The 16,032-nt window shown below is 46.8% G+C and overlaps 2 protein-coding genes across 10 annotated transcripts in view; both read right to left on the bottom strand.

Moving 5' to 3' along the window:
• Positions 1 to 640: 640 nt before the first annotated feature.
• On the bottom strand, positions 641 to 7,304 carry ADIG (adipogenin). Its single transcript, XM_014847191.3, has 3 exons — positions 7,033 to 7,304; positions 3,197 to 3,329; positions 641 to 994 (listed from the first exon to the last, which is right to left on the bottom strand). The coding sequence occupies exons 1-2, from the start codon at positions 7,157 to 7,159 to the stop codon at positions 3,211 to 3,213; spliced, it is 246 nt and encodes an 81-aa protein (XP_014702677.1). The 5' UTR covers positions 7,160 to 7,304; the 3' UTR covers positions 641 to 994; positions 3,197 to 3,210.
• A 2,307-nt stretch (positions 7,305 to 9,611) lies between these two features.
• RALGAPB (Ral GTPase activating protein non-catalytic subunit beta) overlaps positions 9,612 to 16,032 on the bottom strand; it is a 90,624-nt gene continuing 84,203 nt past the window's right edge. For all 9 annotated transcript variants that reach the window (XM_014847187.3, XM_070485926.1, XM_014847188.3 and 6 more), the window contains 2 exons: positions 14,154 to 14,302; positions 9,612 to 13,675 (listed from right to left, as the gene is read on the bottom strand). In XM_014847187.3, the coding sequence (XP_014702673.1) occupies positions 13,482 to 13,675; positions 14,154 to 14,302 (343 nt within the window). In that variant the 3' untranslated portion in view covers positions 9,612 to 13,481. The remainder of the gene's footprint in view (positions 13,676 to 14,153; positions 14,303 to 16,032) is intronic.

Below are 16,032 nucleotides of genomic sequence, written 5' to 3'. Positions count from 1 at the left end.
ATGTGGGGTGAGAAAGAGAAGACAAAGACAATACCCGGGACCCGTCCCCTTCTCCAGCCCATCAACCCTGCTGCCTCTGAGTAACCAGTGGGGGCAAGGACAAGGGACTTCTTCAAAGGTCAGACTTTGCGCTCCCCTTATGTTCCCCAACACTCCAACCTGGAGAACTGGCCCAGTGCATCAGGCTGGGCTCTGGAGTCCCAGGGCCTAGGTTCAAATCCTAACACCACCAATGTGACCCTGAGCAAGTTACTTGACTGCTCTGCGTCGCATTTTCCCCATCTATAAAACAGGGATAACCAAAGCCCCTACCTCCTGGAATTCTTGTGAGGGTTAAAAATGACGACGTGTGTAAAGCATGTAGAAAAGTGCCTGGGACACAGTAAGTGCTCATTAAACGGGAGCTATTCTTATCATAACCAGGCACGTGGTAGACACTGTAGATACCTGTATAATGAATACTTGTTATCAAAATCAACCTGAAGGCTCATCAAGGAGTTTGAAACTAGAGAAGGGAAGTTCACAGCAAGATCCCCCAGTCCTTTGAAGACATGGGAAAGAGTCAGGGGTTCCCACACAGCATCGGGGACACAGCCGGGCCCCACAGCTTCTTGAACAAATGGACTTGCTCAGGCCCAGCAGGTTTGTCAGGGGTCTCCTGAGCACAGGCATCCCCTCATTTCTTTAATACGGACCCACAGCCTCCATTCCAGCCCTGCCCCAGGACCTCCTCTGAATTCAGTTGGCCAGCTTCTCCCCGTGCACCTGCTTACACCATCTTCACAGACTCGGGCTCCTCCATGGGGCCCAGGAGGCCATCTGCAATGGAGACTAGCTGAGTCCTCTGGAGGCTTTCGTGCATCCATCAGTGGAGGAGAGAAGTTGGGGGTCCCAGGTAAGCACCTCATTGGCCAAAGTCCTCTTCCCTTCCAGGTAAGTCTTCCCCATCCATTTCGGCCATTGCCGCTGCCCAGCTGACTCCGGGAAAACCAAGCTGGAAGCAAATGGAAGGTTGGGTCTAGGGGTGACGATGGAATGAAAGGGGACAGATACGTGATGGGCTGGGAAGGGCTCTACATAAATAGGACAGGCACCTTGAGCAGAGTCCGAACGTCTCCTTCTCTTACCTAATTGTAAACAAACATGACAGGTTACATAATTTGTGGGGCCCGTTAAACATGAACATGTAGGGCCCCTTGTTCAAATATTAAGACTTACAAGACAGCAGCAGAAGAGCACTAAACCAAGCATAGGGCTTTCATGAACACGGGACCTTGTGGGACTGCAGATTACAACCCGTGAAGCCAGCCCTGAACCTAAAACCCTGAGCATATGCAGTTTGCGTTTTTCTGGGGAAGGGCCCCTCGTCACAGTCATGACCGGGAAAGTTTATTTATTTATTTTTGGAAGATTAGCTCTGAGCTAACTGCTGCCAATCCTCCTCTTTTTGCTGAGGAAGACTGGCCCTGAGCTAACATCTGTGCCCATCTTCCTCTACTTTATATGTGGGACACCTACCACAGCATGGCTTTTGCCAAGCGGTGCCATGTCTGCACCCAGGATCCGAACCAGCAAACCCCGGGCTGCCAAGAAGCAGAACGTGCGAACTTAGGCGCTGTGCCACCGGGTTGGCCCCCGACTGGGAAAGTTTAAGAATCGGTGTAATTGAAGTGAAGCGAGGGGCCCTGCTTCTCACTCCCACCTCCTTTCTCCACTCAGACACGCAGGAGCTCCAAGCTGTGACTCAAACGGGGCAGAGTGGTGGGTTAGTGACACATCGCATGAGCAGACTTTGGAGTAGGGCAGGCCATGGTGGCTGTGGGGACAGAGACCAGTGGATGTATGAGAGATGGAGTCCAGGACTTGCTGATGGACTGGATGTGGACTGGAAGGAAAGAAAGGAATGAAGGAGGACTCCCGGATTTGTGGCTTGAGCAACTAGACCAACAAATGGTAGTGCTGTTAATGGAGATGGAGAAAAGCTGGCAGAAGATCAGGTGTTGTGTTTTGCTTTGTTAGGTAGAAAAAGGAATCAAGAATCCCATTCTAGCCATAAAAAGGTGTCAAGGGGCCAGTCCCATGGCCGAGTAGTTATGTTCCCACGCTCTGCTTCGGCAGCCCAGGGTTTCACTGGTTCGGATCCTGGGCACGGACATGGCACCACTCATCAGGCCATGCTGAGGCGGCGTCCCATATGCCACAGCTAGAGGGACCCACAACTAAAACATACAACTATGTATTGGGGGGATTTGGGGAGAAAAGCAGAAAAAAAAGGTGTCAAGCAGACAGATCACAGAGCTCAGAAGGAGGATTAGAGCAAGATACACACATTTTGGGGTCAACGGCATAGAACTGGCATTTAATTCCATTGCAATGGATGAGGTCTCCAGGCTCTTTAATGGATTCTAGAGCTCTGTTCTTTGGGCAAATTATTTCACTGTACTGCCACTCAGAGTTTTCATTTGCAAAAAGGAGAATAATATCCTCTTCGAAGGACTTCATAAATGAGCTCATGAAAGAGAAATGTTTAGCACAGGCCCTGGTACCTATGAAGCACCCAGTGAATATCAGCCATTACTATTATTATTACTATTATTATGTCATTCCTACAAATATCTGTTGAGCCCCCCTTGTGTGTCAGGCATTGCTGTGGGTGCTCTGGATACATCAATTATCGAGCATGTCAGAAGGCGGTAAGTCCATCTACCGTAACGGAAAACGTAGAGCAGAATAAGAAGGGTCCAAGAGGAGGGGGGAGATTGCAATATTAACGAGGGCGATCAAGGTGCACTACTGAAAAAGTGCCATCTGAGCAAAACCTCAGAGGCGAGGAAGTGCACCAAGTGACGTCTAGGGAAGAAGGGTTCCAGGCAGAGGGAACAGCCAGCCCAAAGACCCCAAGGAGTGTGGTAGGAAGTGAAGTCCTAGAGATAAAGGGTAGGGGACCTTTGTTAAAAAAAAAAAAACCCTTCATGGGAGAGGTGGCTGTTCTCTTATATGGCAAAAACAGGTCTCCAACACAACGAGACAGAAGGTTCTCCAACATGGCAGAGATAGCCAGCTCTCCAGCATGGCTGAGGGAGCAGACCTCCAGTATGGTGGAGGCGGCCAGCTCTCCAACATGGCAGCCACCCTAGGCTTTGGGCAGGCCCTGAGGCTCCCCCTTCCAGCCTCCTACCCCCTAGAAGGGCCTCACCTGGCAGAACAGACTCACCAGCAGGGCCTCTCCTCCTCTTGGCTATGAAGTGTCTCCTCCCAGCAAAATTCAGCTGGGGCTTTGCTCCAGGGCTCCCAATCAAAGCACAAATCTGAGTCATTTTCCTCTGTATCTGTGAAGGTATGAGACAAGGGCCTCTTGGGTGGTCACATCCTGTCTCGTCCCCCTGACCCAAAAGGAGCAGCCTTGTCTGAGGCCAGGGAACCAAGGCAGAATCCTAACATATGGACAGCCCTGAGACCTCAGGAAGACTTCAGGGCCTGGAATAGTGAACAGGGACCAAGAAAGAAGGTTGTTCTGTGACTTGGAAAGTAGCCATATCCATCTGCTAAACAGGGAAGGACCCTGGAGGTGAGCGAATGACCTACCTGCATTGGGTGTGGTCCAGGAGCTGGCACGGAGGAGACACAAACTCAACCATCTATTCGTCTATCAGTTCATTCATTACCAAATATCTGAGTATATACGTACAATGCTTTCCACTGAGGCCCTGTTTTGTGGTACACACACACACACACACAATAAAACACCTTGGAGACCATGTGTGTGCCCATGACGTCTGGCTGACTGAAGTGCAGCACACTCACACCGCATGGAGACCCAGCCCATCCATCCAATGGCGTGTCATGAAGCTGTCAAAATGACTATATTAGATCTGCATCTTTCCGCTTGCAGGATGTCTATGATAATCATCACAAGTAAGTTGCAGAGAGATGCACAAATGTTTTTTTAAAAAAACAAAGAACAGACTCCCCCTTTTTGGGAAAATCCACCTTATTAAATGGGTACGTGAACTTGCTAACATGGCTTCTCTGGGAAAGGCAAGGTGACAAAGGACAGGGGGAGGGGAAATTATTATTTTTCTTACTATACGCAAGTTGCTTCACTGGTTGCACAGAAGTAAAGGAGGCTGAACAGAGCCCTCAGATGCAGACTGAGAGCAGGAGATAGAAGAGGCTGAGCCTGCTCAACGATGAGGGTTAACTGAGGTAAGACACGCAGAACAGGCATTCCACAACACTGGCAGTTACGATGAGCCAAACACCAGGGCGATGGCTTGAGGTGACTGTTCTTCACTAGAGGTCGATTGCTTTTTGAACACATACTATGTGCTAAGTGTTTTACAGGCACTATTCTCACTTAATCCTGTTAACTTCCTGACGGCGATCGCTAGGCGATCACTAGTATCGTTCGTATTTTACAGATGGGGAAGGCTCAGCAAGGTGAAACACCTGGGCTCACAGCCAGGAAGGGGTGGTGCTGGACTCAATCAGCCTTCTGGCTCCGCGTGCAGTTTCCATTGGGTGCACTTGTTTGAAGTCAGGGAATTCAAAGGGAGCTTCGAATTTAACATCTCGCTCCAAGGACCACCACAAGGGGGGTCAGGACGCTCAACAGGCACAGCCTGTTGTGTCCACTCCTGTGTTTCAGCCCTAAACCCTCTCTTTGGAGGTTTCTTCCTTCTGCAAATTCCTTTCCAATCGCAAAAGGAAACCATCCTTGGCAGAGCATCTTCCCTTTGAAGCACATATGTGGCTTCATCCTCTCTCCCCGTGTCTTAGCCAGGGCTTAGCATTATCCCCACTGGCCAGCTTCCCCGGGGCTCAGCTGCCCAGGATCATTTTTTGCCTCAGTGCCAGTCGCACTAGGCAGCTCCCTTCTCCTCCCCTTTTGCTCCCCCCTTGACTTGGGGAAGCATGAATTCTTGGGTCACGTGGCACTCGCTGCTCAATTCTCTGTCTTCTGGGCCCTCAAACTGCCCTGCTGAGCCAGGCCAGGAGGGAGGGGGAAAGGGGGCGTCAGAGCCACGCAACTGCTTTTCAGAGTGGATTCCAGGCCAAACCGATTCCAATAAAGAGATCCACAGCAGAACAGAACTCCATATAATGGGGTGCCCCAAGCCCCGGGTCCCCAAGCCCTGGTGGGCCCAGAGCCTGGGTTTGGGCCAACTCCTGGCACAGGGACAGAACAGACGCTACAACACTGAGAGTTCCAAGAAAACAGGAAGCCTGAGCGAGGACCACTCGCCTCACTTTAAGGACGGTTTCTCTTCATTGCAAAATTAGCAAAAGGACTTATTTCAAAATGCCATGTGAGATGAGGAGAAAGTCTGAGAAGGGGTCTGGCAGGGCACACTGTGGATGGCTTTAGAGCAGAGCCTCCAAGGAGAATGAATTGCTGGAGGAGATTAAAGCTTTACACCTGAGGTAAGGTGTCCCCCACTTCGGGAGAAGGCATCCAAAGCCACTCCTACACTTCCTCCTACCTTGATGAAACCGACACTCACTGGATTATTTCTCAGCCTACAAGCACCTACTACAAGTGTACGCATACTGTGTGCCCTGCCTTGACGTGCATCTCTCCACAGCCCCAAAGGGTCAGCACCATTATTGTCTCCACTTTGTAGATGAGAAAACAAAGGCTGAGAGAGGACTCCCCCAAAGGCACACAGCTGGCAGGTGGCAGATCCAGGATCTGGTTGACATCAGACGATCGGCACGCGGTACTTCACAGGTGCGTGAGCTTAAGCAGGTTGCTTCTCTTCTCCAAACCTCACTTCCCCCCAACTATACAATGAGGATTACTTCACAGGGTTATTCTGAGGACTAAGTGATATAATGCACATCAAGTGTTTACCACAAGGTCTAGTACACAGTGTTCAAAAAGCTATCGTTATGAACGATGAAGGGGCGAGGCTGCCATGTAGGCCCACGTCTCCCAGACTCTGGAGACATGGCTTTTATAGCCACGATACACACAAGCGCTCTGACTTCCACCAGCCACTGGCCCGACACCTGAGTTGTGCCCCTCAGGAAGGGCTGTGACCCACCATGGGAATATGAGAAGAACATACTTTAAACCAACATTTCCTGGAAGCTCTAGCCAGGAACTCCCAGTAACTGCACAACTACCAGCCCCCACACTTGAGACCATGGGGCAGATTAGGGGGTGAACTGCTCACCCTATCTGAAAGCCATCTGACCAGAGCTGTTAGCACACTCAGTGCCCTCCTTGCCCAGCTGGCCAAAGGTCATGAGGCTGAGGAGAGGAGGCGGCAGGTCAAGCAGTCCCCAGAAAGAGGCCCCTCAGTGAAGGGAGTGTCCAGGGAGACAGGACACCTGAAGAGCGGAGTGTCATTCCTGCCACATGGTCAGGCTGCATCCCAGGCCCACTGGCCGCCTGGGTCCCTCATGGCCAGCTCTGCCCCACCTCCTACTCCTCTCAGTGGCATCTTGAGCTCAGGACAAATGTCAGTTGACTTCCATGATCCTGTGTTCCAGAGAAACCCAGATCCTCCCTGATTTGTGGCCTGGGCAGAAAACAGTATGAGTGGTCCCTGGGCTCCTGATAAATGCCTAAAGCTGCCGTACCCCATTGTGCAAGTTCTTTACTGCACAAAAGCACCAGGCCAAGGGCGTGAGGGGCTGAAATCCAGCCTACGCTCTGCTCACCGAGCCTTGCGCCCCAGCTGCATTCACAGGAAGGGGCACCTTTTACTAATTCATCTGTCCAGAGGGGCTACCTCTTTCTGACTTGTACGAGAGAACTTACGTGCTAGCAGTGGCCCTGAGGGGACACAGATGTGCACCCACACATCCTGCTTCTCAGGCAAACTCAGGGATCTGCTTTTGGACTCTAGGTGAAGAAACTAACTACCAAATCAATCCTCTTCTCTTATAAGTGGCTGCCTGTCAACTCTGAGCCAGCAGTGAAAACGTCTGAAGGAAATCCCTCTCCGCAATTGTTTCAGGATGCCCTGCTCTATTTGACCCCCTGCCCTGCTCCAGGATCAGGGCCCTGCCTGGGTGGCTCACCCTGGCTAAGAAGGAAGCGTAGCCAGACGATCGACAAGAACAAGAGCAAGCCCACGGGCAGGCAGAGCCAGAACACCAGGAAAGAAAATGTGAGGTCGTTCACCAGCGGCACCAGAGGGTACTTCATGTTGCATGTGCGGCTAAGCGGGGCCAGCCTGGGCTGGGCTAGCAGGGCTGCCCTGGGACCTGACGGGCCAGACCACGCTCTGCTCTCAGCCCAATTGTGACTGAGCCTGTGACATAACAAGGCGGCCACAGGGTCCTTCAAGCGAAAGGAGAGCTGTTTTAACAAACAGGCAAGAGCCAGGGCAGTGAGACAGGCTGGCTTCCAGGCAGATAGGCAGGCAGGCCTGAGTTTGAATCCCTGCTAAGATGTTATGGGTTTACACGACAACTCCTTGATGCTCTTGTAGGATGGAAATAATTCTTACCTCATCATTCTGCTAAAAGTTAGAAAAATAAATGACGAGATACAAATTGCCCACAGGTGGGTCTTCATATACTTGAGGTCACAGATTCCTCCAGGAACCAGTCAGGTCCCAGGTCCCACAATTCAGGCTACACATGCTCACGTTTACACTTTGTGGGAGTGCTGGGGGCTGAACAACCTGGATGGAGCTGGGTACATCTAAAGCAGGCAGGCAGCAGTAGCTCCAGCCAATAACTGCTACACGAGAAATGCAGGTCCAGTATGGCCAGATCTCCTGACTTTTCCAAGAGAGCCAAAAAAATCTGGATTTTTATGTGAAACCTCCCAATTTAAAAATGTTGAATCAAACCTTGTTAAAAGATTCTTAGCTAAACAAAACAAGTCAGCTGAGCCAAACTGGGTCACTGGGCTGCCTTTTAAAAACCTTCTAATCTAGTAGGCCCTCAATAAATGACTATTATTTAATCTAGAAGCTTCCGAATCTCTCTTTATAGGGTTTTCAGTGAGGGGCTTCTAAGACCTTAATCTTGTTCCTTTATCGCCCAAGTGGGCAGAACACTCCCAACTGCCAAACTTCTCTCCCTGCCTCTCCCCTGTCATTCATTCATTCATGAAGTAATTAGTAAACCTCCATGTGCCAGGCCCAGTGGCAGGAAGAGACGCTGGGCCTCTCAGGGCCTGACAGCCCCTAAGCTGCAAGGAGACTCAGGCCAGACTGGGAGCCTGATGGGTGCAGGAAGTCCACAGGAGGAGCAGCTGCTGCTCATGGAGGGGAGGGGACAGAAGCTCAGTATTCTCCAAAAGGGTACTTGGACGACCTGCCTCAGTCACTGCCAGCAGGTGGGTGGGGGCTGGAGGCTACTTACGAAACCGGCCCATTCCCAAGCTCACCCTGCTCTACGGAGGCAGAACCTCCAGGGGGTGAGGCTTGGGACTCCACACGTTAATGAGCAACCAGGCTGATGAAACTTGTCTTTGAGACCACAGCATCTCACGGAGCACAAGTTGGGAAAATCAGGCAGACCCTGTTCCAAGCTCAGGGAGCAGCTGCAGGAAGTGGGTGGTAGACCTAAGGGGAGACATGAGGTGAAAGGACCCCCTCATAGGCAGACACCAGGCCAGGGAAAAGGCAAGAGGGGCCAGCCATAGTAAAACATAGGGGAGGAGAGGGGACAGCTGGAGTTTAGAGGGCCAGGGTGTTTAGAGGGAGTCTGAGCCCAGCTGTGAGATGAGCAGAGTCCCCAGAAGAGGAGGTCTGGGCAGATGGTATTAGAATGTACGTCCAAGGAGCATAGTGCCCTGGTGGACTGTGCACTCAGGGCCCAGAGGCCAAGAACAGGAGCGGGGTGGTCTGGGTTGGGGCTGAGCATGATTTCTTGGCACGGGGTCCTGAAGGGGCTGAGGTCAGAAAGAGCTGAGCAGCACAGGTGGGAGAGGCTTGAATATATTTTCTTGCCAGACCCCAAAACAGGGCCACTGTGCAGTCAGCCCAGGGAGAAGCTTCTCTGGCCACCAGGGCCCAGCTGGAGGTCCTGTGGTGAGCAGGCAGATCAGGTATGGATACACAACTGCGGGGGAGGCCCCTCCCAGCTCTGGCTTTAGGGTCAGGCTGGAGCAGGTGGTGCTCGGCAGAGGCATGCACCTTACTGCTTCCTCAAGTGGTACAACCACCCCACCGTGTGTAATCTAGGCAGTAAGGTACTAATCTGGCCCCATTGAACACAGCCAACCCTACTCATAGGGGTAGCAGGTGGTGGGGGGATGACCTCCTCTGCATCTCTCCCCTTTCCTGACTGGCCAGACCTGGCAGAGCTCAGATCTTCGGCAGGCAGAGAGCATAGCTTGCATTTTTGTGTTCCCAACTCAGAGAGAGCCAGCCAGCCCCTCGAGAACTGCAAACCTCTGTAAGGTGGCACTCTGTTGGCAGTACTTTAATTATACAAGCTCCTTCTAGCATACAAGTGCAAATACTTTTAAAATTAATCAAATTTCGACTATTTCCTGAAACTCTACAAAGCCAGAGTGAAAACCCACAGATCTAAATTACGAAGGGCAGCCAAAGCAGAGCTGATGGCCCTGGGAAAGGATAAATTAGGAACACCCACACAGGAGTCAATCCCCCAGCCTGCAACCAAAAGCACACACGATGTTATTAGATAAGAATCTCCTTAAAATTTAATTGACTAAATGTATTACATTCAATATTCCATGGGTTTCTTCTGGACAAAGGGTCAGCATAAATACAAACGAGCCTCTGGGCCTTCTTCCCTAACCAACGAAGAGAACACACAGGAGGCGAGGGGGCACAGGTATGCCTTCATATTTACATTTCGCCTTTACTTTACAGTTCAGTGCCAGAAATATTTACAGAAAATACAATAAGAAAAAGATCATGTCTTGGCAACATAGTGAAATTCATACAAATTGTGTATATGATTTCAAGCAAATAATGATACTGCTTATGTTTTAGCCACAACTGCCAAGCCCTTCAAGGAGAAAGATGTTCTTGGTTACTGCAAGAGACAAGGGCTTGAGAAACTTGGTTTGCTTCAACAAATAGTTATTGGGCGCCTACTATTTGCAAGGCACTGTGGAATCCCAAATTATATCTTTTCCCTCACCATTAAAAAAAGAAACTCTGAAGAACATGAGTTGATACTCTGAGAAAAACACTATACAGTACATGGCTTCTTTAGCTACTGATAACCCACAGTTTGATTCCACATCGAGCGAGTAGATTACCTCCAATCTCTCCATCTCAGGAAAAGAGGCTGTCATGGAAATGCTTAAAACAGACCATCTAATTCAACTCACCATTTCATGTAAACATATAAATCAATTCTCTTTAGGAAGATATAACCTGAACGGGTTTTAAGATGCTGAGTGGAGAACGAGAGCCAGGAGGAGTGCCAAATTCCCTCCAGCACATCTTCACATCTGCCATGAAACGTGTCTTTAAGCAAGGCTGACTCCCACTTTGGGTATAGTTTCACTTTCCAATAGACATAAATACTCTTGAAGACTCTGCCTGTCTAAAAATCACTCTGCAGAGCCTGACAAATGCTTCCTCAGTGTATGTAGAAAGTAACCATTCAGGAAGGCCTCACACACGACCTACAGGCAACCGACATCACTGGCCAAAGATGCAGGTATTTTGTATTTATAAATGAGTCCAGAGGAGAACGGGCTGCCCTGAAATAGAGGACCTAGAGATGGAGGACAGCATGCATACGTGTGTGTGTATATATGGCCAAGGCAGGAGGGGGTCAACCCACCACCTAACTATTCCTGTCAAAGGGCTAATGGACAGGAGCGGGTCTTAGGAGGAAGCACCAGACAAAAGAGAGCTGGCTGAACACAAAAAAGGCAAAAGCCCTCCTCACTGTCCTCAGTGCTCCCAACCAGAGAGTAGGAGGAAAGCCTGCGTTCCCCAAATGTGAGAAGGGACTATGAGAGTCTACCTGCCTCCGACCCTTGGGTAATGTTTTTCTTGTCACCAAATGCCACACTCATCCACCCCCTGGTACACCTGTCACACGTAGCAACTAAACTGCACAGACCAAAGTGGTCCTGGCTTCCCGCCAAAGGTTATGAACATATGCTAGCAAATTTATCAAGTGGACTACTACAGATTATTATTAAAGACTAAATATGCTCCCCGGCATTATTCTACTCAACGTGATTTTTAACAAAGGTAGCTGGGTGAACTTAGTGACCATGAACTCAAACCTACACTAGTGAAAGGTCCAAGGGTCCTCACTACACTTCCTTTTTAGGCAGATGTTATTCTGAGCAGAAGGAACCAGCACCTGAAAGGTATACGTACACCATATTCTGTTTGTGCCGTACACACTGGGTTTCATGCCTTCGGGAGCTGCAGTCCTGCATTCATCCCTTCTTCCCTGGAAGACCACAAAGTCTTCCAGATCACAAACTGCATTCAACACGGCTGTTCACTTATCAAGGCCATTAGAATTACAAAGAGTTGCCAGAAATTAGAGCAAAGTGAAGGATCAGGAAGCTCACCCCCAACACATACACCACTGTACATTTTGCTGATAGTAAAACTATACCAAAGATAAAAATTTTATCTGAGGAATCACACTGAGGAAGCAGACCTACATCAGTTATCTTTAACCTCTGGAATGTTATAAGTTGCACATCAATTTACACCCTTCTTCGTTCACATCCACTATTACAAGGACCCATTTTTCCCTTGAAACGTCAATCTGGAATTTCCATGAAAGTCGTTAAACCTCACCTTAACATTTTTAGGGTAGAACTTGCTAATCTTTATCATATATCCCCCTCCCCTGTGCTACCTTCTGGAAACATCAATTTATTGCCCAGATTAAACATAAAATCAAATATTGAATAGTATTATACCTGAATGGAAACTGGAGTCATAGAAGGAAGAGGTTACCTTTACCTGAGCTTAAAAAAACACGAAGAAAAGGGTACGGCAAACTTAAAACCAAGAGCTGCTATGCCCGCATTTCTTACTCACAGATGACAAAATACATACTTCTGGAACAGAAACATCTGCACAGGGAACTAGGTCCTACACTATCCCTCTCTAATTAAACTACAAAACATCAAACCAAACAGACCACTGTAGCCCTGACCGAAGGAATCTACTGACTTCAGAATTCAAGTGGGAAATCACCCCTTATACAACTGTGATCACTCCTCTTTGGACTTTAAATTTCACTTAATCTTAACACAAAATAATCTTAATAAAGAAGAAAGCACATAAGAATAGGAGAAATGAGCAGTGTACACTCTAGCACTGTAACAGGAATCCTCGTAAGGATGTTCTGGGACTGGCCACCTCAAAACACTTATCCCTGGCTGAAAAGGAGCAGCGAGGTAACAGCAGTATTTCCAAAACCCCAGGCAGGGATTTGTTGTGCCTTCAGCTGGCAAAATAAAGAAAATATGACAACAGCCATTTCAAACAGCAGCCACCCAAGGAGGCGGCCACTAATGTTTGCCAATTATGATGAAATCCAGTAGCTCTCTACGAGAAATCTGAATTAGGAGCATTGAGAGGCTATTTCCTGAACCCCAAATAGCATCCTTCATAAACTACTGCAGTTTCCTGCTTGGTCCTGAAATAAGAGACAATGAACGAAACCAAATAATTTTCAACCCTTGTTGTGAATTTACATTTCTTAATATTTAACCAAGAAATTACCAAGGAATTACAAATGTTTAACCCATTATTATGTCATCAAGCTAGATAATAATGGAGAGCGTGGAGGCATCACTACTGTCTTACAACTTTTAACTCCACAAACGCTATTTGTATCCCTATTAAAGGACGGGGCTATGCCTCCATTTCAGATCTGTTCCTGGGCTGCCCAGAAACTGAGGCCTTCAGACAGATCTGTGCAACAATGAGAATGAAAGCATTTTGAAATGTGGAAATAATGAAATATTTTAATGTCAGACTTCTTATCTGAGCAGAAAACATTTACGTTCTTTCTGTCAGTTTGACAGTTGGATGACAAATGGACGTGTGAGCGAGCAGAAAGTTGAGATTTCTTTCCTTCTCCTCCATGCTATCAACATGAGTCTTTAAATGTGCTGGAAGATTTTGAGACAGATTTTAATTTTGAACACAACCTCCTAAAAAGTGAGGTATAAAACTATCTTCAACTTCTAATTTGCAAATTTGATACTACCAATGCATGTGTTTAACTGAGATGCATCAAAGCCTTTCTCTTCAAAAGGCTTATATTTAACTAAAATTGTCACTTTTAAAAGAAAGTTTATGGCTAAAATGTGTATCATCATTACCAGCAGGAATACAATTGTGTCTGGGAGCCCATTTCACTAGAAAGCCAAAAGTCTTCCATCAAATGGGTTTACAGTGTGTCCCTTCTATTCTGGTGATTAAACAGTGAGCTCCTGGGGAGTGATTTGTTTTTATTTTTACAGTGATCACCTATCAAATTGTTTTGCTTTGATGTTATAGCCCCAAACTGTAGTTCAACAGTCCTAGACAGACAGTGGTCTAAGAAGTGCAGTTCTTGAGTCCAACCTCCTGAAAAAGTGAAGTATAAAACTCGGGCTCCAACTGCTTGTTCCGGTACTTGTTGACAATGTCGGTGATTTTCTGTTTCCGGCGGACATGTGGGGGACTGTAGGAGTCACTCTCCAGTCTCTTTCTTCTACAAATATTAATTACAGTCTGCCTCACCAGAAAACCTTGAAAACAGAGGGTTTTAAAATCAATGTGAATAATCAGTCAGCTAGGTGAACTATACAGTATTCAGGGGAACTATGCTCTGCAAACTCAAACTATTTCATTCCACTCATTCCCCGGAGAGATGGACAGAGATTTACTAAGATAAAACTGTCAGAAGAAACACATAATGACAAGGAAAAACAGAATCAATATCTGCTCTGACAACCCGTTTCCTGCCCTGGATTACAAACAGCTATCTTCACGTCCAATACTGGAAGTTTGTGAATTACAGCTCCACTCATACTTATTAGATTAAGCACTGTTCAAAATAGAACAAAACATGCTTCCTTTTTAATAAGAGCCACAGCATTTTCTACATGTGGAACCTATTAAGTATTATCATCACTTCCTTACTTCTACTACTTTTTGGTTCATAAAAATGTCAAAGACAAAAGGAGAAAGTAACCTTAACCCTTGAGCCACATATGAAGACCTTACCGAGTGCTCGCCTGCTGACAATCATCCCATCCACAAGAGGGATGACCATGTTAAATTTTCCAGTGGCTCCTTGAATTTTTATCCGGAATAATCCAGTGTTTAAAGGGTGGATGAAGATGACAGGAACTTCTTTTTCAAGAGTGGTAGATCTTAAGGAAAAAAAACACTTTTTACCCCAAATCCTCAAGAGTTGAAGTCTCCCACGCGTAATATAAGAATACCAAAAGGACTTGCTGCCAGGTAGTGTTTGACAAGAGCCAAGGGGTCAGTCTGCTCAAAATCCTCTTTCTGGGAGCTCATGTTGAAGCCCCCCATCAACACCTGACCCTAAATGGTCATCACAGGGGTCAGGCCTTTTAAGCTGACAAAAAAGGGGCTAAAAAATGTGCTTAGAAAACCACTGGGGACATGGGGGTGGAAAGAAAGGCCAGAGAAATATATTGTCGGGGGCTACAGATCTAGCACCCAGCTATGGGACTTTCACTTACTTCCTCCTTCTTGTAAGAGGCAAAAGTGGGGCTGGCCAGAGTGCAGGTAATTCCACCACAGTCAACACTGCAATCTCAGAACAGAAGTAGGAATATAGCTTAGGCTCACTATGGGAATCTTTGCTATAATTTTGTTTTTCAGGGGTTGGGGAAGGAGGTTGGGAGGGCCATTAGTCTGGGCCACCTGCAAGCACCCTCCTTAGCAGAGGTGATAAATGGCTGCATCGTGGCAGAGCCAAAGCCCTCAAAGCCTCTGAACAGGTAACAGGTAGTAAGGTCAGCAAAGGCACCTTTGGAAGACTGAGTTACATATCACGTGTCAGGGATATGCCAACGCATCTAGAGTACCCATGCCACTCTGATGCTACACGGCAGGTTGGTGTTTCTTCCCCGCAAGACAATGAGCTTTCCTTTCTATATAGGTAAAGTGATTTCAGCCAAAGAAACAGTGCGTTAATTTTTCAAGACATTAAATAAAAATCAATCCTGTATTAATTCTGTCCCAAGACAAATTCCAAACTTTGCTAATCTAACAATAAAATACAAATTTTACAATCTAATTGTATTAGAACTTTTGATCTAAAAAGATTAAAACAACAACAAAAAACAGTACAAGACACTTAAAGGTTCTCTTCCAAACTAGTTTGAGAGAAGTCCACCTCATGAAAACTATTCTAGTCTCTTCAGCAGGTGGTGTCATGGAGAAGAAAAGGAAAACAGGACTGTTCTGGATTAAAAGAGACTGAAAGATTTAATACCAGATGCAAGGTCCTGGAGTGGATTCTGGTTGGAACAAACCAGCTGTAAAGGATATTTTTCAGGGAAAATGCATAAATTTGAGTATGAACTGGTTATCAGAAAAAATTAAGGAATTGTTATTAACTTTATTATTGTGACAACATTTTCTATTTGAAAAGTGTTCTTAATTTTTAGCGATGCATACTGACATATTTAGAATGTTAGGATACCTGTAATTTGCTTTAAAATACTTTAGCATAAAAAAACATGAAAGTTTTAAGAATGATTTGCCCCCTTCCAGAAATTTAAAAATATGATGTTAAAATAAATCATCTTTACTGACTTCATTTCTAAACAATAATCTAACACATGCAAAATGAATCAGATCATGTAAATAGAAGGGACTTACTCAAAGCTAAAATATCAAGTTTAACTTGATATTAAGGGTAAGTCTGTGATGTGGGAGATGAAGTTACCATTTGGGGTCAGGGGCCTGGGTTCAGATTGCTTTCTCCTTCATTTGCTGGATGTGTGACATTGAGGAATAACCTCTATGAGCCTATTTTATCCCATTTATAAAATGGAGAAGATAATTGTACCTCTTGAAGCTGTTTTAAAGTATTTGTTTAAACCAAAAACAAGCAAGCTAAAAG

The sequence above is a fragment of the Equus asinus genome, chromosome 15 (assembly GCF_041296235.1).
Source record: "Equus asinus isolate D_3611 breed Donkey chromosome 15, EquAss-T2T_v2, whole genome shotgun sequence".
NCBI classification, from domain to species: Eukaryota; Metazoa; Chordata; class Mammalia; order Perissodactyla; family Equidae; genus Equus; species Equus asinus.
This window is presented reverse-complemented; position numbering and strand designations above follow the sequence as displayed.

Coding starts and splice junctions, on each gene's coding strand:
- ADIG (XM_014847191.3), bottom strand. CDS start 7,159: ATGAAGTACCCTCTGGTGCCGCTGGTGAACGACCTCACATTTTCTTTC. Junction 3,330..7,032: donor ACGCTTCCTTCTTAGCCAGG/GTGAGCCACCCA, acceptor ATACCTTCACAG/ATACAGAGGAAAATGACTCA.